Below are 25164 nucleotides of genomic sequence, written 5' to 3' on the forward strand. Positions count from 1 at the left end.
TAAATCATATTTCTAAAGACTGAATATTTCATTCATTCAACAAAAATTTATTACATACCTTTTGTGGTATGCCATGCTTAGAGTTTAGCATTGCTAATAAGTTAAAAAAAATGAGAACTGTTCCTGCCTGAACTATTTCAAACCAGTAAAGGAGACAGAAGCTTAGAAGTGTTCAGTATGTTAAGTGCAGATAACCCCAGAAAAGTCTCCTATCTTGGGGTATGTAGGATAAAATGTTGCCAGGAAAGACTTACCAAAAGACATGACAGGTGTGTCTCAAAACAGAGTGGGTGAGAGTATCTTAGCTAAGGGCAGGGCTGGAGAGTCCTTGTGAATAAGAGAAGACCAAGGTCAAGCTAAAAGTGGCTGATAGTAAGGGTGGCAAAGTCACTGCCCTCTCAAAACTGTCATTCCTACCTTTGTATATTAAGCCAAATGAAATCTGGTTGAAGTGTCAAATGAACAGGTGTAAGAGTCCCAGCATTTTGTCAATGCAAGGCTTCTTTGCCCCTGTGTCTGTCCTCATCTTTTAGGTGTCAAGGAAGGTATCTGTCCTGTGTTTGACTTCATATTAGCAAAGACCTCCCCCTATTCCTGCTTCTCCTACCCATGGCTTAGTGATTAGTGAGCAACATTAGATTTAAATCCAGTACATTTAAACCTGATTTCCTTCACAACGCTCTTTGTAGTGTGTTGTCAGTAATATGGTATAATTCTTTAAACTGTTAAAATCATGCTCCTGATCACCAAGAACCCGAGTTCCTATTTGCATTCTTGTATTGTTCCTGTGCATTTGCAGAGTATTCATAGTGGATCCTGAAAATCTTTGTTTTCAAGTTTACAAGTTACTGATATTTTGGAACTTTGCTCTTTGTGACAGAAATTTGATGATATTTTTCACTTCCTCTTACAGGTCAAAGAAATTTTTTAGTTTTATAGAAGGATGTCTAGTGAAGAATTACATGCAGCGGCCCTCCACAGAGCAGCTTTTGAAACATCCTTTTATAAGGGATCAACCAAATGAAAGGCAAGTTAGAATCCAACTTAAGGATCATATAGACAGAACCAGAAAGAAGAGAGGAGAAAAAGGTATTAAATCTGTTTTTATATTCATCATTTAAAATTTTTCTTTTTAGGTTCTTGCCACTCCTTCCCTAGCTGTGAGGTGGTTCTCACTTGGCCAGTTCTCAGATAGTTTGTCTCTGCTGTGCAGTACAGTGATCTGGCCTAAGATCTGAGCAGCCAGAGCTGTATGGTGTGTCCCAAGTTGACACCAGTTTGATCGGATGTTTGGTGGGATGTTTTTCCTGTCTCTCCTTGGCAGCACATCAGTGGCGCTATTTATTTTACTTCATATTGGATGTTCTTACAGTTTCCTTCACTTGGGGTTTTGGACCATCATCATGACAGTGTTCCCATATTATTCTCCTGCTCAGGAACCAGGGTTTCCTGCTGCTTTACTTTGCTACAGGTGGTATGCTTAGGCATGGTTCACTTTTCTCTTACTTCTGCACAACACAAACATTCTGTTATACGAGTTACTGAGGGTTCCCTTCTGTCCCAGCATCTTTATTTTCTTTCTGTAAACCTGCCTGGCGTGCTCCATTTTCCTTCTGTCTAGCAAGATACAGAACATGCCTTATCTTTGGGCTCCTAGTGACTTTACACTAACCTCACAGAACAGTATTTGCATAACTGCATTCCATTCATGAAATTAAAAAAAAAAAAAGAAATTTAAAATACATTTCAAGGTCAAAGAAGAAACTAAAGAGAGCAAGTCCAAGGCAAAAGAGAATAATTAGTCGGGCTGGGCTCATAGTTAAGTGCTTGCCTAGCATTCATGAGATATCCTGGGCTTCAATTCTTAGAACTGCCAAAGAAAGAGAGTTGATCGGAGTCATCCTGGAGCCTCTATGGAGCTTTTTGCATGTTCATTTGCATCTTGGACAACTTAGATATTCTTAGTGAAGCCTTGATTGGTGTTCTTTTTCCCACTGATGTATTCAGTCATAAAAGTAATTAAGCTTTGTGTATAGAATTATGTGATTGTAACAAAGTGAACTAAAAGTTGAAAACAAGTCTTTTTTTTTTTTAACAGTTGACAGGGTAGCCCTATTTGTGGCAAATATTATTTTTATATTGGATGATTTTCCTGTTACTTAATCATAACAGCTAATATTCTTGCTGTGTACCAGGTGTTAATTAAGTACTTACCCTGGATCACCTCAAGTATCCCTCACCTTTTACATTTTGCCAATGTAAACAGTAGTGCGCCTAACCTTTTTTTCTTAACTTTAAGTCACAACAGCTTATTTTGTTTTCACATTCACCTTCTACAAACCCTCAGCTTCTTGTTAGTAGTTACTGGTTTATAGTACAAAATTTTAAAAATAATGAAGTACTCATTTAAAAGATTCCAGTGATAATTTAGGTTGGAATTTCCCTTAGAGGGTGGCATGTATCTATCAGTCTATTAAAATTATGTAACTTGGGCTGGGGTTGTGGCTCAGCAGTAGAGTGCTTGCCTAGTGTGCGTGAGGCCCTGGGTTCAATCCTCAACACCATATAAAAATAAATAAATAAACAAAATAAAGATATTGTGTCTAACCAAAAAATAAATTAAAAAAATTATGTAACTTTGTCCAGAATAGGGAAGAACCAACGTCATATGTACAGATTGACAAATTGGTCTTAAACCATATTTTAAGTCCTTAGGCCTGTTTTTCTCACCAGGAAACTGATTTTCATCTTGTATACCTGACAGAAAGCACAAGTGTATTTTTTTGTGTTGTTTGTGTGTAGACTTTTAAGTCTCTTCAGCTTCTGTGGTTTTGATTGCTCTTCGGAGTAAAATGGCTCACTGAAAGTTGAATACTGACATTTGTAACGGGACCTGTAAAATGGCCTACTGCTTTTAGGAAAATGAAATAAAACTTGTGGAAGTGAAAATGGATCATTCATGTTGAAACTTTTGATTACAGTCTAGTCTTAAGTTGAGCAGCTCTTTCCCCCATCCACTTGCTATATTGTTTGGTTCGTTTTTCCCTGGTTTAGTTCTTATAGATTGTGGGAATATTTGATTTTGTTTTCTTACTACATAATGCTTCACTTTTTGTCCACCTAGGAAACCTTTCTCTCTGCTGTACTCCCAGTGGATCTCCAGTATTTAAAAATAACCAAACAAATTTTCTTGGTTGTTTTGGTTAGTTTCAGTAGCTCAATCTGTTTCTTTTCAATTTTGGCATCAGAATAAACTTCTGTGAATTTGCTGGTGCTCTAGTCACTTTGATTTCGTTCATCTGGAGCTCTTCTCAGCAAGACCTTCAAGGATTTTTAATATTTTGTCATAATGCTCTTGGAGATACTTGCATGTGTAGGCACGTGTCAGGATATGAGCTGTCCCAATTGTCTTGTCCTTGTCTTCATAGATGAAACTGAATACGAGTACAGCGGGAGTGAGGAAGAGGAGGAGGAAGTGCCTGAACAGGAAGGAGAGCCAAGGTAAAGGCACAGCCTCTGTTCATAGACTGCACTGGTGCTGATGCCAGGATTTTAGAAGGCTCATGGGTAATAGGAAGGAGTCTTAAATTACCTTGAAAGTGCCTTGCTATCTCCCATTTCTCTCTCTCTCTCTCTCTCTCTCTCTCTCTCTCTCTCTCTCTCTCTCTTTTTGACAGATTCCTATAAATATCTCATTACCCACTGTTGGTTTTTTTTCTTTTTTAAACCAAGGATTACATATTAATCCCTACCTAGTAAGTTGGAATTGTGCATGGCTGTGTTGAACTTGGACAGGAGACTTTGTCCCTGCTATTTATTGGTCCAGAAGGCACAGATAATGCAGGCCTTACGCTGGGAAGATCAGTCCCACACTCAGTGAATTGTCCTGCTTATAAGGCCAATTTTGTGTCATCTGGAGCTCTTCTCAGCAAAATCTTCAAGGATATTTATTTTGAATGAGGCAGAATCATGGCCTGCATTGAAAAACTATGCAGTCTTTCCCCAAACCCCCCATCCCCCATTTTTTGCTCCTCTCACAAATGGGGTCACCAGCATTTGATTTCCTGTGTTAAGGTGTGTTCTGCACTGATCCATTTTATGTTTTGATTTATTTTTGGCTTCCTACGGTGCAGTATACAAAGATTGAGGAGTTAAAACTGGTAAGGTGAACTTCGTAAGAACATCAATCAAAGAGTAAAGGATTTTGGGATTTTAGTGATGTTTTTCCTGACACCCATTCTTGACATCACTGCAGGAGCCATGTGTTTGAGAATGAGGGTTTGTTGAGAGAAGAGAATTTATTAAAGAAACAACATTTTGCTTTTTACTGTAGGAATAAGATTTGAATCTATTCTAAACTGAAAAGTTTAGAGGAGTTCGAACTGATTTCACAGGATATATAAAATTGTTTTGGGGTTGGAAAATGATTCAATAAGAGGCAATTGTAGGAGATTTGTTAGCTGTGATATTCTGGGTAGCGTGGAAGGTGAGAAATAGAGAGGCTAGGATGGGCGCTGGTTAATTTATCTGCAATGGATAATTCATGAGACCCATAGAGTGCAGCTGGTGACTTGAACACAAAAACTGGGGGAGAACATACATGACAGGACGTGGCAGTTGACAAGGTGAAGATGAAGGAACAGTTAGTACTGAAGACTGCCCTGATATTTTTGTTTACTGATGGAAAACAAGGGGCAAGACAGTGAAGTGAAGTTGCCTGTAACCTTTCATTTTACAGAGTTTGGATTAATAAGAGAAATATTTTGTCAAGCAAACATGTAGGATAGAATTTTTAAGATGCTCCTAAATGGTAAAAGAAGATGTGGGACTATTGAGCTGTAAGTAACAGTCATTCCTATGGATGTTTTAGTTTAACTTCTAGGGTCAGTTGGGGACTCCCATTAGGAATGAATTTAGAAAGGGATTAGGATACCCGAATTGCTACCTTTCCTAGAGGTCAGGGTAATGTGCACATACCCATGAAAGCCCTGCTTCCTCTTACAGTTCCATTGTCAACGTGCCTGGTGAGTCTACTCTCCGTCGGGATTTCCTGAGACTGCAACAGGAGAACAAGGAACGCTCTGAGGCTCTCCGGAGACAGCAACTATTGCAGGAGCAACAGCTCCGGGAGCAGGAAGAGTATAAAAGGCAGCTGCTGGCAGAGAGGCAGAAACGAATCGAGCAGCAGAAAGAACAGAGGCGGAGGCTAGAAGAGGTAGAAAATAAAAATGTCCATACTGGTCTTTTCTCTTTCATATTCACTTGGTAGCCAGATACTCCAAGGCGTGTTGTCTGTAGCCCACTGAGATAATACCCATCCTCTGTGTAGCTATTCAAAGAACTTCTAAAGGAAAGCTTGTGCTTTGGACTGGCAGGCCTTCACATTCTTGAGGTCTTAGAAATGTTTTCCTTCCTTGTAAAAACTTTGAGGATCTGCCCTACAGTTACTCATCGACATATTGTGAGATGCAGAGCATTGGTGTCCCAGAGATGGCATCAGATGAGCTTTGTGCAGTGTTTCCATTGTGGTTAAGTTGGCTTGCTCAGGCTTGACCTGACTTCTTTTCCATTCTTGGCCTCTAGGTTCCAGTTTGTATGGTTATGTTTTTTGGAAACTTCAGACTTTTTCACATGAAAACATTTTTCTCCAAAAGCCTTAACTTACTTCAAAGGAGTATTTAAGTTACTCTTAGGTTGAGGATGTAGCTCAGTGTTGGTTTGCTTGTCTCACATGCATGATGTCCTGGGTTCCATGCTCAGTACCATAAAAATAAACAAACAAAAAGTGACTCTTAACTATACCTTTATATTTTTATATATATTTAAGTTAAGGGATGCAGAATATTTAAGAATAAAGAACACAGAATTTTAACATGAGATTAGTGTGTCCTGGGCGGGGGATGTGGCTCAAGCAGTAGTGCGCTCGCCTGGCATGCGTGCGGCCCAGGTTCGATCCTCATTGTTTATCTTAAGTTTAATAAAAAATATTGAAATGGTGTCCCAGAGAAAGCCTGATCCGCAAGCTAAGATAAGCTTATATTAGTTTTACTTGGGGTATGATTTTGAACCTGTTATGTATATAACTAAACATCATGTCTGCTGGTTTGTATGTCTTTATTTTGATCTCATCGAGACAAAGATTATTAAAAGAAAAGTTTCTAGAGATGATTTGTTTTTAGTAAGCCTTGTGCCCTCATAATAGTACATTCTTAAAAAAATTTTAATCAAATTGTACAAAAATTATGTTAATCTAAATTTGTATTTGATGTTTCTAGATCTTATCCTTTAGAAAAAATTCCAGCTGGGGATATAGCAAAGTTGGTAGAGTACTTGCCCCACATGCACAAGGCCCTGGGTTCAATCCCCAGCACCTCAGAAATAAATAAATAAATAAATAAATCCCAAAATTTTCAATCCCATTTCAGTCACATTCTGGTGAGATGAAGACCATATATACTCTAAAGACTTAAAATATTTGCCATTGAGGTCAAGCGAGGAACTTCACTTATTGATCTGTGGATCACTTTTTCTACTATTTGTGTGTCTTTTCTATTTTAGAAGACTGATGATGTGATACTTAAATCCTCCTGCCTCACATCCTTTCTGTGGGTATTATAAGATAATCTCCTGCCTTTATGATCTTTCCTTGCAAAGTGTATAGCACTGGAATCTCAGGTGTCACTGTGATTTTAGAGAATCTGCTTCCCTCAAGTGAAGGGTACAGGAAGTATGTGCACTTCTAAGGTTATAGTTTGGTGAAAGTGAGAGAAATTAAAAACAAAGGCAAGAAGGAGAGAAAAATATTTTCTTTGTGAAATAGGTTTACTATCCATTATAAGTTTTAGCACTAGCAAAACCACATTTTTTTCCGTAAAAATTAAGAAACTATACCTTGTATTTGTTTTATGTTTCTTGACTCTGAAACCTTAGAAGGAATGCTTTGAACTTCTTTACCTCAAGGACTTTCCAGCAGTGATTCATGAATTTTAAAGAAAGAAAAAACATTTCTTCATTTTACATTGCCTACAGAAAAGGCCTTAAAAGTTTTACAAATCATTAGAATCTAACATCAGGAGTACTGTGTCGGCACAGTGCTACTTTTTCACAGTTCCAACTGTAATGTATGCAGTCATTCTAGTGACCAAGCAGCCAGTGACCCTATGGCTAATGCCTTGATTTATGTCAAGTCAGTGACTCAGTAGTTGTTTTTGCAAACTCTTGTTTTTAAGAACATCTTTAAAAGTTCTTAAAAGTTATCTTGGCACCTAGCCTAGTGGTTGGTTAAAATTTTCAGAGTTTGTTTAATTCAGCAAATATTATTTGTTGTCTCAAGACGGAGAAGAGTTGTCTTTGGGGAGAAGAGAAACAAGTAGTTTCTCCACCATGGCTTCATCAGAACTTGTATATTAAAAAAAAAAATCAAGCATTTTTAGTATATGTGCCCAGTGATGTGACCTCAAACCTTTAGAAATAGCTGAATCTGAAGAATGGCTTGGTCTTTTGAAGTTTACTAGTTTCCATTAAAGCAAGTAAATCCAGGGGAGTATATTTAAATGGGCCTTATTTTCAGTGTGACTTAGAAAAGTTTTCAGAATTATGAGATGAAAGCATTGCTTTAAATACCAAACTAGAAAGGGAACTTGAATAATTAAAGCATTGCAGGAAAAGTACATATTTACTTAGGCATGCTTGGGAAAATTTAAGTAATAAGGAAATCGTTTTATAATTTAAGAGACTTGGAAATCACTTTATAGCATCATTCAGTTTTTCAATTTGTTTGATTTTTGTTTAAAAGAAGAAAATAATGACATCAGTTTGTAAAATCTTCAAAGGATTATAACATGTTTGTTATTTTTAGTAGGATAACCTGAAAAGGTGTATTCATTAGATTCCCCAGGGTTTTGTTATTTGAAATGACAGGCATATGGTTAATTCACTAAGGATTGATGTTGATGGTGTATGTTTCATTTTTGGCTGTTTTGAGATTGTAATGCAAGAAGCCAGGTTTTCGTGATAATTATTCAGATAAATTTAATGTAGGTTTTCTTACTTTAATGGTTCCTGACTGTGCGTATATACTGATGTGCCCCTCTCCCCCTGCAATGGAGAGTTTGTTCTCATTAGAGTGGCTTTGTGATTGATAGTTTGAATTTTTGCTCCTGTTCCAGTCTACACTTTGAAAAATCAGAGCATAATGTGGGAAGAGGAGTAAGTAACCATAATCTGCTTTGCCCATTGGCCTTGTCAGCAGGTTGATTTCCTAGCCAGGATGTGCTGAGTAGGCTAATCTTGGGAAATAGGACACTTTCCACGTTGCCTTATGAATTTTTCTAATGTATGTAACTTACTTACCATAAGACTTAGAGGAGAGGGCTTGCTTCTAATTCATCTTCGTGTACCCATGGGACTTAATTAGTAAATATTTTTTCAAATAGGTAAGTCAATCATTCATAGTCCTGTGTGTATCTCTAGAAAAGGTCCATTCAAATTTATTCCTGTTTGAAAGTGGACCCTTGGACTTCAAAGCTCGAATTTGAGTCCCAAAGCCACTCAGAATACTTCAAAGGACTTTGTATGATACCCTGAGACATAGAGTGTGTTGCTGAAGCATGAGGCGTTAATGCAAAGCGACAGTTAATGTTCAGGCCTTTGTGCACTTACTTGGTGATCTTGAAAAGATTGCTTTAGTATTTGATTAGATTTCGTCTTTGGATGAATTCTTGAATCTTTTATTACTCTAACTACCAAGTATTGGGTAAAATCACAGCAGTCTTTATTTTGGATGTCATATGCTTGGTGTGAGGGTGAGATTTAATTAGGAAGAAAAAGGAATGCACAGGCTGAGGGAGTAGCTCCTTGTTAGAGTACAGGCTAGCATGTGTGAGGCCCTATAACTGATCTCCCCACAAAATAATGCATTCTTCTTGTGAAGATGATTTACAACGGGGGAAAATTGAAAAAAAATGATTCCTGCTTTCAAGCAATTTACTAAGGCCTTAAGATTTCACATGAAATTAAGAAGGAAAGGCCTTTTGGAAGCTTTTGGTTGCTAATTGAGATTTTTTTAGATAGATTTGTCCCTTTTTTTTGAGATGTTGTTTACTTCCTTTTTTAAATGTCTTTTGAGTAAATAATAAATTTTAATTATTTTAGTTAACTGAATAAATATTTAGTTATATTGACTTTGAAAAACAATGGAACAGAAACTTTCATAGAGAAGTCCCTCTGAAATGACTGAAAAAGTAAAAAACAACATAAACAACAGGGATTTTTTTAAAAAGCAGAAAAGAGACCTAATTGTGGAAATTAATGCATGGAAGAAGGCTGATTCTTAGTACAAATCTTGGAAGAGTCAGAAGTGGGAAGCAGTAGGTGGGCTGAAAGCAGGATTTTTTTTGAAGGTGGGGGAAATAGAGGACAGCTAAGACTTCCTAGGCTGTGCAGCCAGGCCACTGTGCTCGCACCTCAGCACGGCCACGGGTATTCTCCCTGGGAAAGGGAGCAAAAGGAACTCAGAACATGGAGAAATCAGGCACAGCTGAGCATGCCAAGGGATGTACAGCAAAAAAGGCATTTAGTGAAAATCTCCTGATCAACGTGATTGCAGATGTGCTCACCTCACTCAGTCCCCAGGGTGCTGACAGTCACACTTACTACAGATGCCACCTATTTCAACCATATCCTTTCTTCAACTCCAGAATATTGTGAAGATTCTTCTCTGGACCTTACTGGCCATTTGCAAGGAAATGAGGCTTCCATGAAATGATCATAGTTGCCAGATGTGGTCCATCTATTAACCCTTATGGTTTGCATTTTAGTGTCTTTTAGTGTCTTTGGCATACTCACATTTTAGTAAGTATATAGCCAAGATTACAAACATTAAGAAAAGTCTTTAACATGAAAAATTTCAAAACAAATACAAAAAGGAACTTAAAATACGATGCACCTAATGCATATACACATGCATTTATACAGAATCTTATCCTTAGAGAAAAGATTATTCATGAAACAAGATTATTTATGAAAAGAATTCTTCATTTAAATCTTAACTCAGAAAGGAGGGAGATACATTTGATTAGTAAAATCAGTAATACAGGAGGTCCAACTTCTGTTTAATAGACATCCTAGAATTGAATATGATGGGACAATGTACAGAAAGTATTTAAAACAAAGTGTCTAGAACTCAGTTTCTGGATTGAAAGATTCATCAGTTACATAGCACATGAATGAAGAAAAGGACCATGTAAAGGAACATAGTCACTTGAAATTCTAGAAACTGAGGACGAAAAGAGGGTTCTAAAAGCTGCATTTGGGAAGCAGTCAGTATAGTAGGAAAGGGAAACTAGAATGGTCTTAGATTATTCAGGACGAGAAACTAAAAGATAACATTCTACCTCTGAGATTCTGAGGAGAAATTATTTCCTTAGCCAAAATTGTCAGTATATCATGAGAGGAAAGAAAGATTTTGAGACAGTTTTCACAGCCTTTACCTCTTCTGCACTCTTTCCCACAAGGCTGTTGGAGGATGTGTTCCAGCAAAATAAGAAAATCATAAGGGTTCTAGGTAACAGAGGATCCTATCCAGGAGAGTGTAAAATGATTCCCAGGAAGTTGATGGTCAGAAATATAGAGTTACTGAAGAACAGTGAGTAGTTTAGTGTATAGAGTCTTAATCTCTAAGATAAAAAATGACTAATTCTTCAACAATATTGAAAGGAGTTTTTTTTTTTTTTTTTTAATGCAAGGCACTCAGTAATTTTATTATAGATCCAATGAAAATCAAATAAAAAACAACATTAAAAAGAGGCAGTTAGTAGTAACTTCTGGAAAAAAAATAAAAGGAAAGTTAGTCATACATGTCTTAGTCATGCATGTAGTTTTTACTTATCCAGAAATTGTCATACTGGATTGGAAATATGGACTGGATGGGGTAGTACAATAGATGGTGTCTAAGGTAGAAAGTTATTTAAAAATAGCTCCATATGTGAGTTATTTAAAAAGAAGGATGTGCTGGCAAGTGATAATTGTCAAGTTATATTGTTATATTGTGTATATGTACAAATGTGTAACAAATCCCATCATTAAGCACAACTGTCATGCACCAATAAAAAATGTGGAAAGAGGAAAAACAAAGGAAGGCAGAAATAATGGGGGCAAATTTGAAAGCTTTAAAAATACTTATCCTTTTAGAGTAAGGATTGGGAGTTAGGGAAATAGGACAGCTTTGTTTTTGTTTTTGTTTTTGTTTTTGTGCTGGGGATTGAACCAGGGCCTTGTGCATGCAAGGCAAACACTCTACCAACTGAGCTGTGTCCTTACCCTGGACAGCTTGTTTTTTGACATAAGCTATATAGTCTGTCTCCTTTTGACATTTTAAAGTTTCTACTTAATATTTTTATTAAAAAATTTAGATGACAGATATGTTGGAAAAAATCCTTTGTGTTACTTGTTAAGAGCATTCTAAAAAACATTTTTAAAAAATTCTTTTTAGTTACATATGACAGTGTCTTTTGGCAGATTATACATACATAAAATGAACTTATTCTATTTAGGATCCCACTCTTGTGGTTTTACATGATGTAGAGTTACCCTGTTCTTATATTCAAATACAAGGGTAGGAAAGTTATGAGCATTTAATTCTACTATATTTCCTATTCCCCGAAAACTCCCTTTCCTATGTTTTTTTTTTCGTCTAATCCAGTGGATTTCTATTATTCCCCTCCCCAACTTCCTTTGTTTTGAGTTAGAATTCACAATCGGAGAGAACATTTGGCTTTTGGTTTTTTAGCATTGGCTTATTTCACTTAGCAAGCAGGATATTCTCCAGTTCCATCCATTTACCAGCAAATATCATATTTCATTCTTCTTTATGGCTGAGTAGTATTCCATTATCTCTATATATCACATTTTCTTTATCCATTCATCTGTTCAAGGACACCTAGGTTGTTTCCATAGCTTGGCTATTGTGAATAGAGCAGAAAGTGGGATAACTGGGTCAAATGGTGGTTCCAAACAGCATTTAGTTAGAGGAAATAATCAAGATTTCCTCTCATGCTGGTTGCCCTTCCCTTGGTGTACTTGGGAATAATCAAGAAAGTGGATTCTATACATTTTTTTTTAATAGTGGGGGAACTTAGTGTCCAGTGAAAGAATGAATGCTTTTACTTAAAGAGTCAAAGCACATTTGACCAGAGAGCATGTGTGAAGGACAGTAGGTGTCAGTAATTCAGACAGGGGTAGAAGGGGAAGACGTAAGCATAAATGAACAACTGAGTTTTTCATCTTATTTCACTCAAAATTGAGTTTCACTTTAAAATGTCCAAATGTAGCTGATGGCTATAACATTGAACAGCACATCTCTAGAGGCTACACAGCCAGCACATTTCTGAGACACACCAAACTGACACTATCGCCACAAACTTGATTTGGGAGACCGAGAGTAACTATAAACGTTTGAGGTAAAGTTGGGGGGATATTAGACGAAAAGGTGAAAAAAATCAGTTCTTCCTCTGTGCTACTTATATTTCAGGGGCTCAGTGGCACTCAGTATTGATGACTAGGACCATTAGTGACTATAGTATTCATCATTTCAGAAACAGAACATTCTCATTATCTCCAGAGAGTTCTGTTGGACAGTGCTGGCCAAGGGCCTGTCATTTTTCATATTCATGGGACGATTTGGTCAGTGTTAGACTCCATATTGAGCACCACACTCTCACTTCCCTATGTGAGAGAAACTGTTAGTTTAGGGACTAGTGGCCGGCTCTAAAGTTCTGTACTATAGGATTATATGGAGCAGTGATAAAGTGAGTTTGGTGACTTGGTGCACCGTGTGCACCTGCTGACAGATGCAGGGTGGTATGTGGTCAAGGGCATCAGCTTAGAGGCAAAATAGCTTTTACACCTGGTGGCTTGCTGCTGGTGACATTGGGCAAGTTATTTAACTTGCTAAACTGTTTTCTCATCTGTAGAGATGCAATGAGATACTTATAGTTGTTATGAGAAGGATATTAGGTGAAGTAAATGAAATTTAAAAAGTCAAATACTGAGCACAGTGCCAGGCACTTAGTAGTAAGAATGAGCTCAGTGGTTGCATTTTAAAATTCATAGTAATGATGATGGTGCCTGTTACTCTTGCTAATGTCATTTCTTCCTTTTCTGATACATGCTTCTTTTCTTCTTTTTTATTCCTTGGCTCCCTTCAATTGTCCTGTATCCTCCTTTATTCCTTTCCCTTATGTATTTTTCTTCTGAATTAATGGCCTCAAAGAACTGTTAATGACAGAGTAACCCCAAAATAAAGAATTTGTAGTTTTGTAATTGCTGTGGTACAGTGAGCAGTGAGGATAATTGTTATTAAAACAAAATCAAAACCCTAAAAGTATTCACAGAAACTTAGAATCTTTGATGAGTATTTATGCAAAGGCTGTTAGATACAGGGCTAAGGGGTTAAGTGTGGAAATAATTGCCCAGTAGAATTGGGATCTTTGAACTTCACTACATTATCAGTAACTGACTGGTTAGCAAACTATTCTGGAAGACACAGCTGAAAGATCCCTGGTAATTACACATTTTTACTTATGCAGCAACAAAGGAGAGAGCGAGAAGCTAGAAGGCAGCAAGAACGTGAGCAGCGAAGGAGAGAACAAGAAGAAAAGAGGCGTCTAGAGGAATTGGAGAGAAGGCGTAAAGAGGAGGAGGAGAGGAGACGTGCAGAAGAAGAGAAGAGGAGAGCGGAAAGAGAACAGGTGAGTCCAATAGTGATGTAGCCGTTAATTTGTGAAGATTGTTACACTGTAAAGCTGGGGGTTTGAGGTAAAATGTACACACATGTGTATGCGTATGCACATACACTATACTACACACACTCAGAACGTTGGACAGCTGAAAATGCTGAAGCACATGGAAGCATGCTAATAAGTTGAGTCTCTTGTCGTCTTAGAAGGTTTTTCTTTTTCTTTTTTTTTTTTTTTAAGACAAGAGATACTACATCTTTTTTTAAGACAAGGATATTACATCTTAGAAAATCCTTGAATCAGCTCAGTGGTCTCCAAAAAAATTTAGACTAAGTGAATATTTGATGTATTTGCTTATAAGTTGATATATACATATATAGCATTAAAAAAGTAACAACTTTGCATGGTTCAATTATAGGATTTTATTAATAGCATGGATAGCTGTATTTAGAAATTTTGTTTTGTGAACCACTTTTGTAAACAAAAATTGACTATGCCCAGCTTCCTTGCTTTTCTAGTGTTTAAATTAATTGTTCTTTGTTTTGAACTTTGAATAAAGAAAATTATATGAATGGGGACCAATTTAAATAATATTTGAAATTCACATTTAAAATACTTATAAACCATAGTGATAACTTCCAACTATGTCTAATCTACTGTCCTTGGTACTAATAATGTGCCTCTGGTTTTTTGGAAACTTGATCACTAATGTTTTCATAGGAATTTCACTGCTACTCTTTTATCTATTACCGTATTGGCATTATTGATCATTTAACTATAACGTTATATATGTGTCTGTGTGTGTTTTATTAACATTCTGGCCATGTATTTACCTGTGGACTGCAAAGAGGAGGAAATACCAGCTTTTAAGAAATTACCTAGGAGCCCAGCACGGTGGCCCATGCCTATAATCCCAGCAACTCAGGAGGCTGAGGCAGTAGGATCATGAGTTTGAAGCCCGCCTCAGCAAAAGCAAGGCTCTAAGCAACTCAGTGAGACCCAGTCTCTAAATAAAGTACAAAATAGGTCTGTGGATGTGGCTCAGTGGTTGAGTGCTCCTGAGTTCAATTCCCAGTAACCCCCCCCCCCCACCCCCTGCCAAAAAAAGTAGCCTTCTTAGAGGGGGAGAAAAAAAAGAGGTGATCTCATTTTAATATGAAAATGATGTTATTGAAGGTTAAAAAATCATATTAAAAAAAGTTGAATTGGAAAATTAGATAACTAATAAGCCTAGTGATAATGAAGCATAGAGAAATATGGCAATCAATAGGAAATAGAAGTAATGCCCATTGTATAGATATCTTTGGAGATCATGTAATTCCAGTTAGGTGGTAAGTCAACAAAATCCAAATATGAACCCTATAGCTGTGTGACCTGACTTTTCTCTCAGTTCTTTATGCTCTGTGTTTCCATCAATTACTTTCTGTTCTAGTTTAAAATATAATATATATATATATATTTAGTTGTTGATAAACCTTTATTTTATTTATATGCAGTGCTGAAAGTCAAACCTAGTGCCTCACACATACTAGACAAGTGCTGTATCACTGAGCTACAACTCCAGCCCTATGTTTCCGTTTTTTAAGCGATCTGTATCTTCATTTCCTTATCTATAAAATGGAGCAATGATAGTGTGCCTATGAGAATTACATTAATTAATATTTTGAATAAAATTAAAACACTGCTTTAATTTAACTAAACATTTTGGTATTCAAATTGGAACATTCATATTCATAAAGTTTTATGTTCAATCTATAATATTAAATAATTCCTATTAATTTAAGAAAAATACACTTAAGATACTTTAATTAAAATTAAGTTAAACTGCAGCATATCAATATAGATAGTGTTTTGATTATTGAAAAGTCAATAATTAACATCCTTATTTGATATTAATTCTTTTCAAAATCAGTTATTAAAATTATCACTTATGTGTATTGTACTTTGGACAAGAAGGTAATCAAAGACTAGTATATCTTATTCTTTGAATGTATATGGTAGGGAATATTTTGAGAAACAATCTGAAGACTCAAATTATTGGGACAAAATTTAGAGTGTGACTTTTAGAGTGCTACATGATATCCTAGTGTCTTACTCTATGGAAATAATTTCTAAAATAAGAAGCTTTTAACTAGTCTTTTGGGGAAAAATCCTATAATAGGTCATTTGAGAAATAAATCATCTTAAAGAAATATATTCACAATTTAGAATTCACTTGGTCAAATCTAGTATATCCTTCAATAAATACTTATCAGTTCCTAATACTGAATACCTACCTCATTATTCATTTTGGGTGATATATTAAATATGAGGACATTAAGAACCAACTTTAGCTGGGCATGGTGGTGCACACCTATAATCCCAGCGGCTCTGGAGACTGAGGCAAGAGGATGGGGAACTCAAAGACAGCCTCAGTAACTTATTGAGGCCCTAAGTAACTCAGTGAGACCCTAACTCTAAGTAAAATACAAAAAAGGGCTGGGGATGTGGGTTAGTGGCTGAGTGCCCCTGAGTTCTGGGTTCAATCCCCGGTACACCCCTCCTCCCCCCCCCCCAAAAAAAAATTACCTAGGGATAGTTCTCATAATTTGATAGTGACAGGAGAGTATGATGTTTACTGCATCATTAATTAGTAGTCATTAGATTTTGTAAATAGCAAGTATTCTGCAGTTCTTTTGAAAAAATTCTAAAATCAGCTTTGCTCTGCTTTTCTTGTTCTGTTGTAAAATAGATTTTCCATGTTAACGGTGCTATAGGACACACTTCATTCCTAAGTGTGTCTATCTGTATACATTTGTTATATTCTATATGTTCATTGTACATCAGGAGGACCTTTGTGGTTGGGATAAGATGTGATTTTTCTGTTTGTCCCTGTGGTTTAAAGGCAGAAAACAAATAAGTATAATAAGTTGATCTTTCAAGCTAGAATTTAATTCTGTTTTGTTCAAAAGAAGGAATGAGTTGGGAAACAGGTCCCTTTTCTCATTTAGATTGGGTAAGCCTGCATGACCATCACAAAGGCAATTATTGGCATAGTGTGATCATGTAGGGTCAGGCATAAATGAAAGGGAATGATGCTCAAATCAGAACCAGGTATTTTTGCCACTTTATGGATAACCACACCCCCCCACACACACACCCCCATTGCCTTTTTTTGCCTCTATGGATATTTACATATGTCATGATTTCTGTATTATCTTTCATTTTCTTAGGCAGAATTGTTGGTTAATTTAAAGCTCCTTTCAGCCTATACCTATGACTATTTTTATTTTAAGGTATGTGCCATGAAAGAAGGAGATGGTCAGCTGTACACACTACAGAAATGTAACCGAGGTCCTGGGGTTGATCTCCAGCATCACAAAACAAAAACAAACATAACCTGAATTTTAGAATAAATTTCTCCGTGTGTCCCTTAGTCTGTTCCCCTTCCAGGGTAGGTAGCCTTTTTCACTGTCAAAAAGGAAGGAAACTTCTTTTACTTAAAATGTCATTTGCTCTTCAGTGTTATTTCATAACTGTCTCCTATTTGAACCTTACACAAACCTGAGAGTTGGGAGAAATCTTTGCTCATTTTTCAAGTGAAGTGACTGAAAAAAAAAAAAGGAAGGTTGAGAGTATATAATAAGTCATAGAGCTGATCCTCCTGGAAGAGGGATCAAGGCTTCATGATCTCTTTTCCTAATAATAATATAATATGATATGATATGCACGCAATATTAAGATGCAGTCTTTCCCTCTTTACGTGGTATATTTTGGGTTTGTTTACCTGTTAGTTATTCTCTTCTTATAAAAGTCACCTTCATCCCTCACACACTCATACACACACACACACACTCACACACTTCTGCACGCATCATTTTGAAGAGCTTAGGCCTGTTTATTTGTAGAGAGTTGTCCAAGTCTGATGTTCCCAGACCATGGCTTTCAGAATAGAGTCTCCAGGTACCTTCTCTGCATTATCAGAAAAAGCATAAGTCATGTTTCTTTTATGTTAAACAGTTTTTGGTTTTAGGTTTCAAAAATTGATGAGCCATTCTTGTATTAAGTCATAATTAATAAGCAGACGTTTATTCATCAGAACCTTCTGATTTTCCTGGTTTTAGTTTTTCTGGAGTCTATAAGAGGGTGGCATTCTAAAGTTCCTCATTGTAGATGATAGTGGTGTCCTAACAGAAGCGCCTCGGCGCCTTTCGTGTATATCATGGGAGTGTATGAAACTCTTAGGATCTCACTGGTCAATTTGAAGATCTGGGGAATCCTTAGCAATAGAGTGCTTTTAGATTAGGTATTTATCACTGAGTGGATTATCACAAAGATGATTGGAGTGGCAGTTCTTGGTGCTCCATGCAGGTTGATCTAATATTTTTCTTTTGGATAAATTGATTGCTGGGTAATTTCTGTGTGACAGGAGTATATCAGGCGACAGCTAGAAGAGGAGCAGCGGCACTTGGAAATCCTTCAGCAGCAGCTGCTCCAGGAGCAGGCCATGTTACTGGTAACGCCCCACCTCTGTCCTGTTCCCTAGCACTAGGACGTGTTTGTCCCTTCCCCAAGTTGTCAAGCTGTGGTGATCGCCAGATCTTTTTGGTTTTGCCTTGGGCAGCCAGGCTCAAATGGAGACATCCTTTATGGTCAGACTGCTTGGGTACAGTGCAAGGTGGCTTTTATTCATTCATTTACTTCCCATTAGTAAGTCACTGTTAGGTAGTAACTGTTCTTGTTTAGTAGCTACACAAGGTGTTGAACAGGACTTGACATTCAGCGAACATGCAGCTTATGCTGTAGGATTTATACCTAGTATACACACTACTGAAATCAACATTAAATTGAATTCTTCCATGCTCTCCAATGATGTTACACTTAGCAAGAGCCATCATATTTCTCCACAGGTAATATTCTGTGTAAGATCCCAGCCATTTTGCTGTGTTATAAAACAAGGGAGGCCAGGGGATTGTCTTGGTGGGGGGGAGTCAAGCTCAAATCCAGAGAAGAGGCGAGCTCTCCAGTGTCCCATAGATTTAGTGTTATCCTCTCCCTCTCCAAGGAGTGCCGATGGCGGGAGATGGAGGAGCACCGGCAGACAGAGAGGCTCCAGAGGCAGTTGCAACAAGAACAAGCATATCTCCTGTCTCTACAGCATGATCACAGGAGGCCGCATCCGCAGCTCCCGCAGCTCCCGCAGCAGCAGCAGCCACTGGCACAACAGGAAAGGAGCAAACCCAGCTACCACACCCCAGAGCCCAAGTCCCACTATGAGCCTGCTGACAGAACTCGTGAGGTATCTTCCTTCTTGCTTGCTTAGACATTGGTCCTGCTCTGGAAAGTAATCTACTGACTGTTCGGAGTAGTAACAGTGTTAATGGTAGAATAAGTCTTCTTAAGATCAGCTGATAGTCCACCTTTATTTTCTAGCTGGTAGAGGATGTAAATGCCCAAGCTCTCCTATCTGGTTTGTGCTTTTCCTATAAAGGACCAGGGTACCTTAGTTAATAGATCTTAAGAATTGAAAGCTAAACTAAGTGAAGATTGATTGTATGCAGAATCATTCTCTAAAATGTAAACAAGAGAAATGGTAGTCTTGGTTTACTGTTTCTCCACAACTCATACCAGGAGGAAGAATGCCTTTAGGCCTGTATGTTACTGAATCAACTGATACTTCTGGGCTAAACCGAACCTCGCATTAGATGCGGCGAAGTACACCCTGTTCTGGGTTGTTGGGCAGGTGGGACTTGTGTGCTTCCACAAGTTGAGTTCCCTCCTGCCTGCAGGTGGCATCCTTCCACTGTGTCTGTTCTCAGAAGTAGCAGCTCTAACAAGTGTTATGCTTGGTCTGAAAGAGTTATGCTCTTTAATTTTTTGAGGAATGAAGTGGCTCTGTCTGAAATGCCTTTATTTTCTGAGGAATGAAATATGTTTTGGATTCCTGATGATAGTCTTTAATCTGTTGGGTTAGTTGGTTTTGACAGATTTTTTCCCTCTAGCTTATCATTATGTATAATCCTAAAGCCCTGGGCACAGAGATCTTAGAGGCTGCAGTGCTTAATTTTTATTTTCATAAGCACTTTTCCTAAGCCCTGCTCTATCTGCCTTTTTTTTTTTTTTTGCCATCAAACTGCCTTTCTCTTTTCATATAGCTGAGGGAAAAAAAATACCAGAAAGTTTATCTTTTTAGAGTTCTTCCACTTTCAGACTTTCTTTGACATCTCTGCTTTTCCCTACTAACACAGAGTTATGTCTTCTAATTCTCTGCTGCAGGTGGAAGATAGATTTAGGAAAACTAACCACAGCTCCCCTGAGGCCCAGTCTAAGCAGACAGGCAGAGTATTGGAGCCACCAGTGCCTTCTCGATCAGAGTCTTTTTCCAATGGCAACTCCGAGTCTGTGCATCCTGCCCTGCAGAGACCAGCGGAGCCACAGGTAGCAACAGCCAGCTTTTCCGTGGCGGAGGAAACTTGTGTGGCTCGCTGGGCCTTGGGCCTTCTTATAACAGCCACCCTTAGTTTATTACTAGTGACAAACTTAAAAAAAAAAATAAGAGTCTCTAATTGATAGGAAAAAAAGGAAACCTTTTTTTAAAGGATTTTGGTTGAACTTAGTAAGGATATTTAGAGTCAGTAATTTCTTTTTCTTGCCTTCCGTCAGATATGAAATGCCTCCTTCTCTTTCTAAAACAAGAAGACTTTTTAGTTTAGTTTTTAGAAGGTTAATATTATAAGCACATGAAGAGAAGAACCAGAACCTTTTCTCCCAAGCATTTTAAAAGTGTTTGCTATGTGACCCCTGGCTCCTACCCATTGCTTTGAGTGGACCTTAAGGTGCCAATGATATTCCTGAAATTCTGTGCAGACGTTTTTGTCTAAATATGCATGCATTTCTTGAAAAGGGCCTTTTATCAGATTCTCAAAAGGTTCAAGATGCCTTTGGTTTATGATACAGCAGATTGGGCATGAATTTCTCTGAAGGAGGCCATCTAGACAGCATTCTGCCTTTTCTGGGTGAGGGAGCACCATTGGTCGGAGTATATATGGTTAAAGAGAAAAGCTGCAGCTGGGTGCAGTAGTGCATACCGGTAATTCTGATCCTTACATGAGGCAAAATGTATTCCAAGCCCTTTTTATTTTTTTACTTTCAGACAGTCTAGTGGTTGAGGCTTCTAGGATCAGAAGTTTGAGGCCAGCCTCAACTACTTAGACTGTCTGAAAGTAAAAAATAAAAAGGGCTGGGAATGCATTCCTTGCCTAGCATGTTCGCAGCCCTGGGTTTAATATCAAGTTGCTATGCTGTAGAACAGCAAAAATTTCCTAGGCCAGAGATCTCAGAGAGCCCTGAAACACTTATTTTGCTATCTCCCTGAAAATAGCTGACATTTAGATATTTCTCCCTTGGTACTGTGGAATCCAAACTGTTGGGAACTCAGGTTCCTAAGCCTGGGTGACCTTGTCAGGGGGATTTGTGTGTGTAGGGGACAAAAGTTTGTGTTCTTGAGACAGAAGTAGCAGTAATGTTCTGAAAAACTTGATGGCTGTAGAGTGATACATAGTAAATAATTTCCTTGAACAAAGCGGGGAACTGCAGCCAGGAGGAGTTAACAAAAAGAAAGAACAACACAACTGAGGCAAAGACAGTGGTGTGTGGGTGAGGAGGATTTACATGGGATCAACAGTTTGTGAACCCCAGAGGAGCTGGCCTGTCTGCGAGGAGAATAAGGGATGAAAAGGAAAAGACAGGAAAGAGGAAAACAGAGGTAAAAGAAGAGGGGCAAGTCGACTAGGTTGGATGGTACTTTAGCAACTTGGCATTGTTTCCCAGCACAGATAGATTTGAAGAGTAGAAAATAAAAGTTTCAGTTCTGGAAATTAGGCTTAACACAAATGGAAAATCTGTTTGGCCCCTAACAGTATAATATAGGAGTTCCTGAGTTATTTCATGATTAGTTTAATTATTGAATAGTTACTTCATGATTAATTAAATGTATGGAAATACTCCTTTCTTCCTATTTTGAAGTTGATTTTGGCTGAAGCAAATACCTATGACACATTCTTGGGAGAATTTACTCATGTGGGGCTCTTTTAAACCCTATTATTGATTGTAATTTCAGGTAAAAAATTTATTTGTATGCTTTGCCCTGAAAATCTCAAACATGTTAGAAGTCTGGGATTAACCAATAATTGGGATTATTTTAAGCTTACCTGTAAATTATAGATATTGTACACATGGAGCTAACTCTACATCTTATATATACTTGAGAGGTTAAACAAGTTGTGATTTGATATTTTCTGTTTTCATTAAATACATTGAGAAAATAGATATGTAGCTAGAATTATGTAAGTTGAATGTGGGACAATTATTTTTAAAAGAATAAGGTTTATATTTAGTGAAAATATTTTATGGGTTTTATCAGAGATTGTTTTCCTACTTTAAAAGTACCCAGATAAACTCAGCTGACAAGTATTTGTCACAATTCTCGAATTGCCAAGAGGAGTATTCTAATAGCAGACATTTTAGGGATTTCCCTAGTACTAAATGTTCTTAAAGAAATCACATTCTTCTTTTCAGAACTAGTGTGAAGGTGTATGAGTATTTTAAGCCCTGGGAAGAAATAAGAAAAATTGTTGATGAATTTGCAAAGTTGGCTTTTTTTTTAAGTTATAGTCTTTCAAAACAGGTGGTGGGGTTGTCTTTGCTCATTCAATGTGTTGTATTGTTACTTGGTCTGAAATCTCAACACGGCCAGGTGGTATGAGGAGGACAGTAGGTGGGTTTGCCTAAGCAGTGTTTATCTTGAGATCTATTTTCTGCCTTTCTTTGCCTCTCTAGTATCTGCTTTGACATCAATATGCATGTAGTCCATTGCCCCACTTCAGGCCTATAAATCTTGACATTTACTGCTATCTGTAACATTTGTCTGGATAGTAGGAGTTTTCCTTATTAAATATACATTTGTTCTTTCAACATACTGTTTTCCCCAGATCACGTTTTCATTTAGACCTGTAACTTATTTACTGCCCTGTTACCTTGTATTATACTGCCCCAACTTGCATTCCACTTTTGCCAGTTCCTACTTTGGATTTGGTATTGACCAGAAAAGCCAGTTTTATGCAGAACGCATTGAATGTTTTGTGTTTTGTTTTCTTGTAAGGTACAGTGGTCCCACCTGGCATCTCTCAAGAACAATGTTTCCCCTGTCTCGAGATCCCATTCCTTCAGTGACCCTTCTCCTCCCAAATTTGCACACCACCATCTTCGTTCTCAGGACCCATGTCCACCTTCCCGCAGTGAGGTGCTCAGTCAGAGCTCTGACTCTAAGTCGGAGGTACCTGACCCCACCCAAAAGGCTTGGTCTAGATCAGACAGTGACGAGGTGCCTCCAAGGGTAAGGAGCAGAAAGACAGATGTATGCTGCTTTTTCCTTTTTATTATTTTAAAAATATTTATTTTAATAATGGTTATGGTGATTTCACCAGAATTAAAGGGGCAATGAAATTTCAAAGGAGCCTTTTACCATGGGGAACAAGTTTTATAATTAGGCAGTTATATTTAGTCAGTGGCCAATTAGCTTTTTATTGCTGTTGTTAACTCTGTACTTAAACATAAGAAAGCAAAATTTGATTCAGAGAAGACTCTATAAAGAATATGGTTCTAGAACAAATAGAATCATAATTCATAGGTTTATAAGAGGCTATACAACATTATTTTAAAATTGACCAATATCAAAACTTTCAGAAAAGGTCTTCTAATGAAGATTAACATGCAAATCTCAATGAAAATTTTTTTCTTTTTCCAAATTTAGGTTTTTTATTTTTATTTTTGGATGGTGGGGGTAATTACTTAATGGTATAATTAAACAAAAGGGCACATTTTAGTGTAATTTTCTTCCAGTTGGAATTTGCTTCTTCTGAATATTTCCTTGCTTCTTGCCAGTCTTTGCTTTCTGCTGATCCATTTGAAGACCATTATTTGATTTCCTTGAACTTGTTTTCCTGATTCTCACGTTATCTCAGCAAAGTGCTCTTGAATGTCCCCTGCCAGCAGCTTTAATCTAAACATCATTTAATTGTTGCAGGAGCACAGCAGGGCCGTTTGTCCTGGCTCCTTAGATGCTTTTGGCTAAACCAGTGAAGGACCAGAGGAAGATTAGGGAGGGAGTGAGTGGGTTGATGACTATCTTAAAAATACATTTGGTAGGGAGATCTTTGTTCTCCACCTCAGGTTTTCTATAGTTTAACTGCTGTATTTTCTACCTAAAGGTTCCTGTGAGAACAACATCTCGCTCCCCTGTACTGTCCCGTCGGGATTCCCCACTGCAGGGCAGTGGACAGCAAAATAGCCAAGCAGGGCAGAGAAACTCCACCAGGTAAACGAAGAGTGCATTCTCCTATAGCTTTATGTTGTCTGTTTTAATAAAAACACAAACATTGATATTCTTGGGCAAAAGATTTAAATGTATGTAGATCTACACAGATAGATCTATATATATTTATTCACAAACATGAATAACATCAACTTGATCTAGAGTAAAAAGAGGTTTGGAATCTAGGTGTGTATTGTAGTAATTTTGAAGTTAAAACTAACTGACCCTGTAAGATTAAAAGGAGGAACTGTCAGAAGAGAAAGAAGTTCTAAGAGATGTAATCTATGGAGTTTTCTACCCAAAGAAAGTTGTAAGGCCTGTGGAATAGTGTAGAAATCATAGATAGGCAACTAAAGATAGCCAATGGTTATTTGACAGTCTAGTAAATTAACCAAATAATACGGTTTTCTGGTTCTAAAGCACCAGTGTAGTAGCTGTTAGCCATGTGTGGCTTGTTAAATTTGAATTTAACTTAGTTAAAATGAAACAAAACTAATACATCATTTCCTTAGTTGGATCAGCAACCTTTCAAGTGCTCTGTAGCTGCATGTAGCTAGGGGCTAGAGTACTACACAGCTCAGATGTAGAACAGTTTCGTCACTGCAGAAAGCTCCTTGACCAGCATTATGCTAGGTGAGAGATTTTGTTGAGTGTTTTATAACTGGTCATTACTGAACCTTTCTAAGGTTGGCCTTTTGCATGTGCCCAGCCTTTGTATAACTTGAAGTGGGGAAATGGATAATAACCAAGGATCTTCAGAGAACCCATAGTATTTATGACCAGAGAGGGCTGTGGCGTTCTGTGACTGTGTCTGTGTTATGAATTCTTTACCCAGCAAATGTGTGCTGTCAGTCTGTCTGGTTATAGCAGGAAATCCATCCCAGCCTGTGCTTTCAGTAATATTCCCCAAACAGCTCAGATAAAGAAGTGTACTTTGAAAGTTCAGGGTATGAGAGCTGCAGTGGATAAGAGAGAGCACACTAGATCCAAGAGATAATTGTGTTTATAATTATATAAGTAAAGTTTTTCATAATATTAAGACTTGAATTAAATTTGCGATGACAGAAGTGGTGATGT

The 25164-nt window shown here is 37.5% G+C and overlaps 1 protein-coding gene across 36 annotated transcripts in view; it reads left to right on the forward strand.

Moving 5' to 3' along the window:
- MAP4K4 (mitogen-activated protein kinase kinase kinase kinase 4) overlaps positions 1 to 25164 on the forward strand; it is a gene marked incomplete at its 5' end in the record, with an annotated part of 184358 nt that overhangs the window by 128402 nt on the left and 30792 nt on the right. For 7 of the 36 annotated variants that reach the window (XM_081264585.1, XM_081264615.1, XM_081264589.1 and 4 more), the window contains 9 exons: positions 914 to 1089; positions 3429 to 3501; positions 5005 to 5215; positions 13587 to 13748; positions 18145 to 18231; positions 18781 to 19014; positions 19992 to 20153; positions 22876 to 23109; positions 23984 to 24090. In XM_081264585.1, coding sequence (XP_081120711.1) covers positions 914 to 1089; positions 3429 to 3501; positions 5005 to 5215; positions 13587 to 13748; positions 18145 to 18231; positions 18781 to 19014; positions 19992 to 20153; positions 22876 to 23109; positions 23984 to 24090 — 1446 coding nt within the window. The remainder of the gene's footprint in view (positions 1 to 913; positions 1090 to 3428; positions 3502 to 5004; positions 5216 to 13586; positions 13749 to 18144; positions 18232 to 18780; positions 19015 to 19991; positions 20154 to 22875; positions 23110 to 23983; positions 24091 to 25164) is intronic. The other 29 variants (XM_081264597.1, XM_081264599.1, XM_081264598.1 and 26 more) reach the window with 11 other exon arrangements.

The sequence above is a fragment of the Spermophilus citellus genome (assembly GCF_964194105.1).
Source record: "Spermophilus citellus genome assembly, chromosome: 13".
Classification (NCBI taxonomy): Eukaryota; Metazoa; Chordata; class Mammalia; order Rodentia; family Sciuridae; genus Spermophilus; species Spermophilus citellus.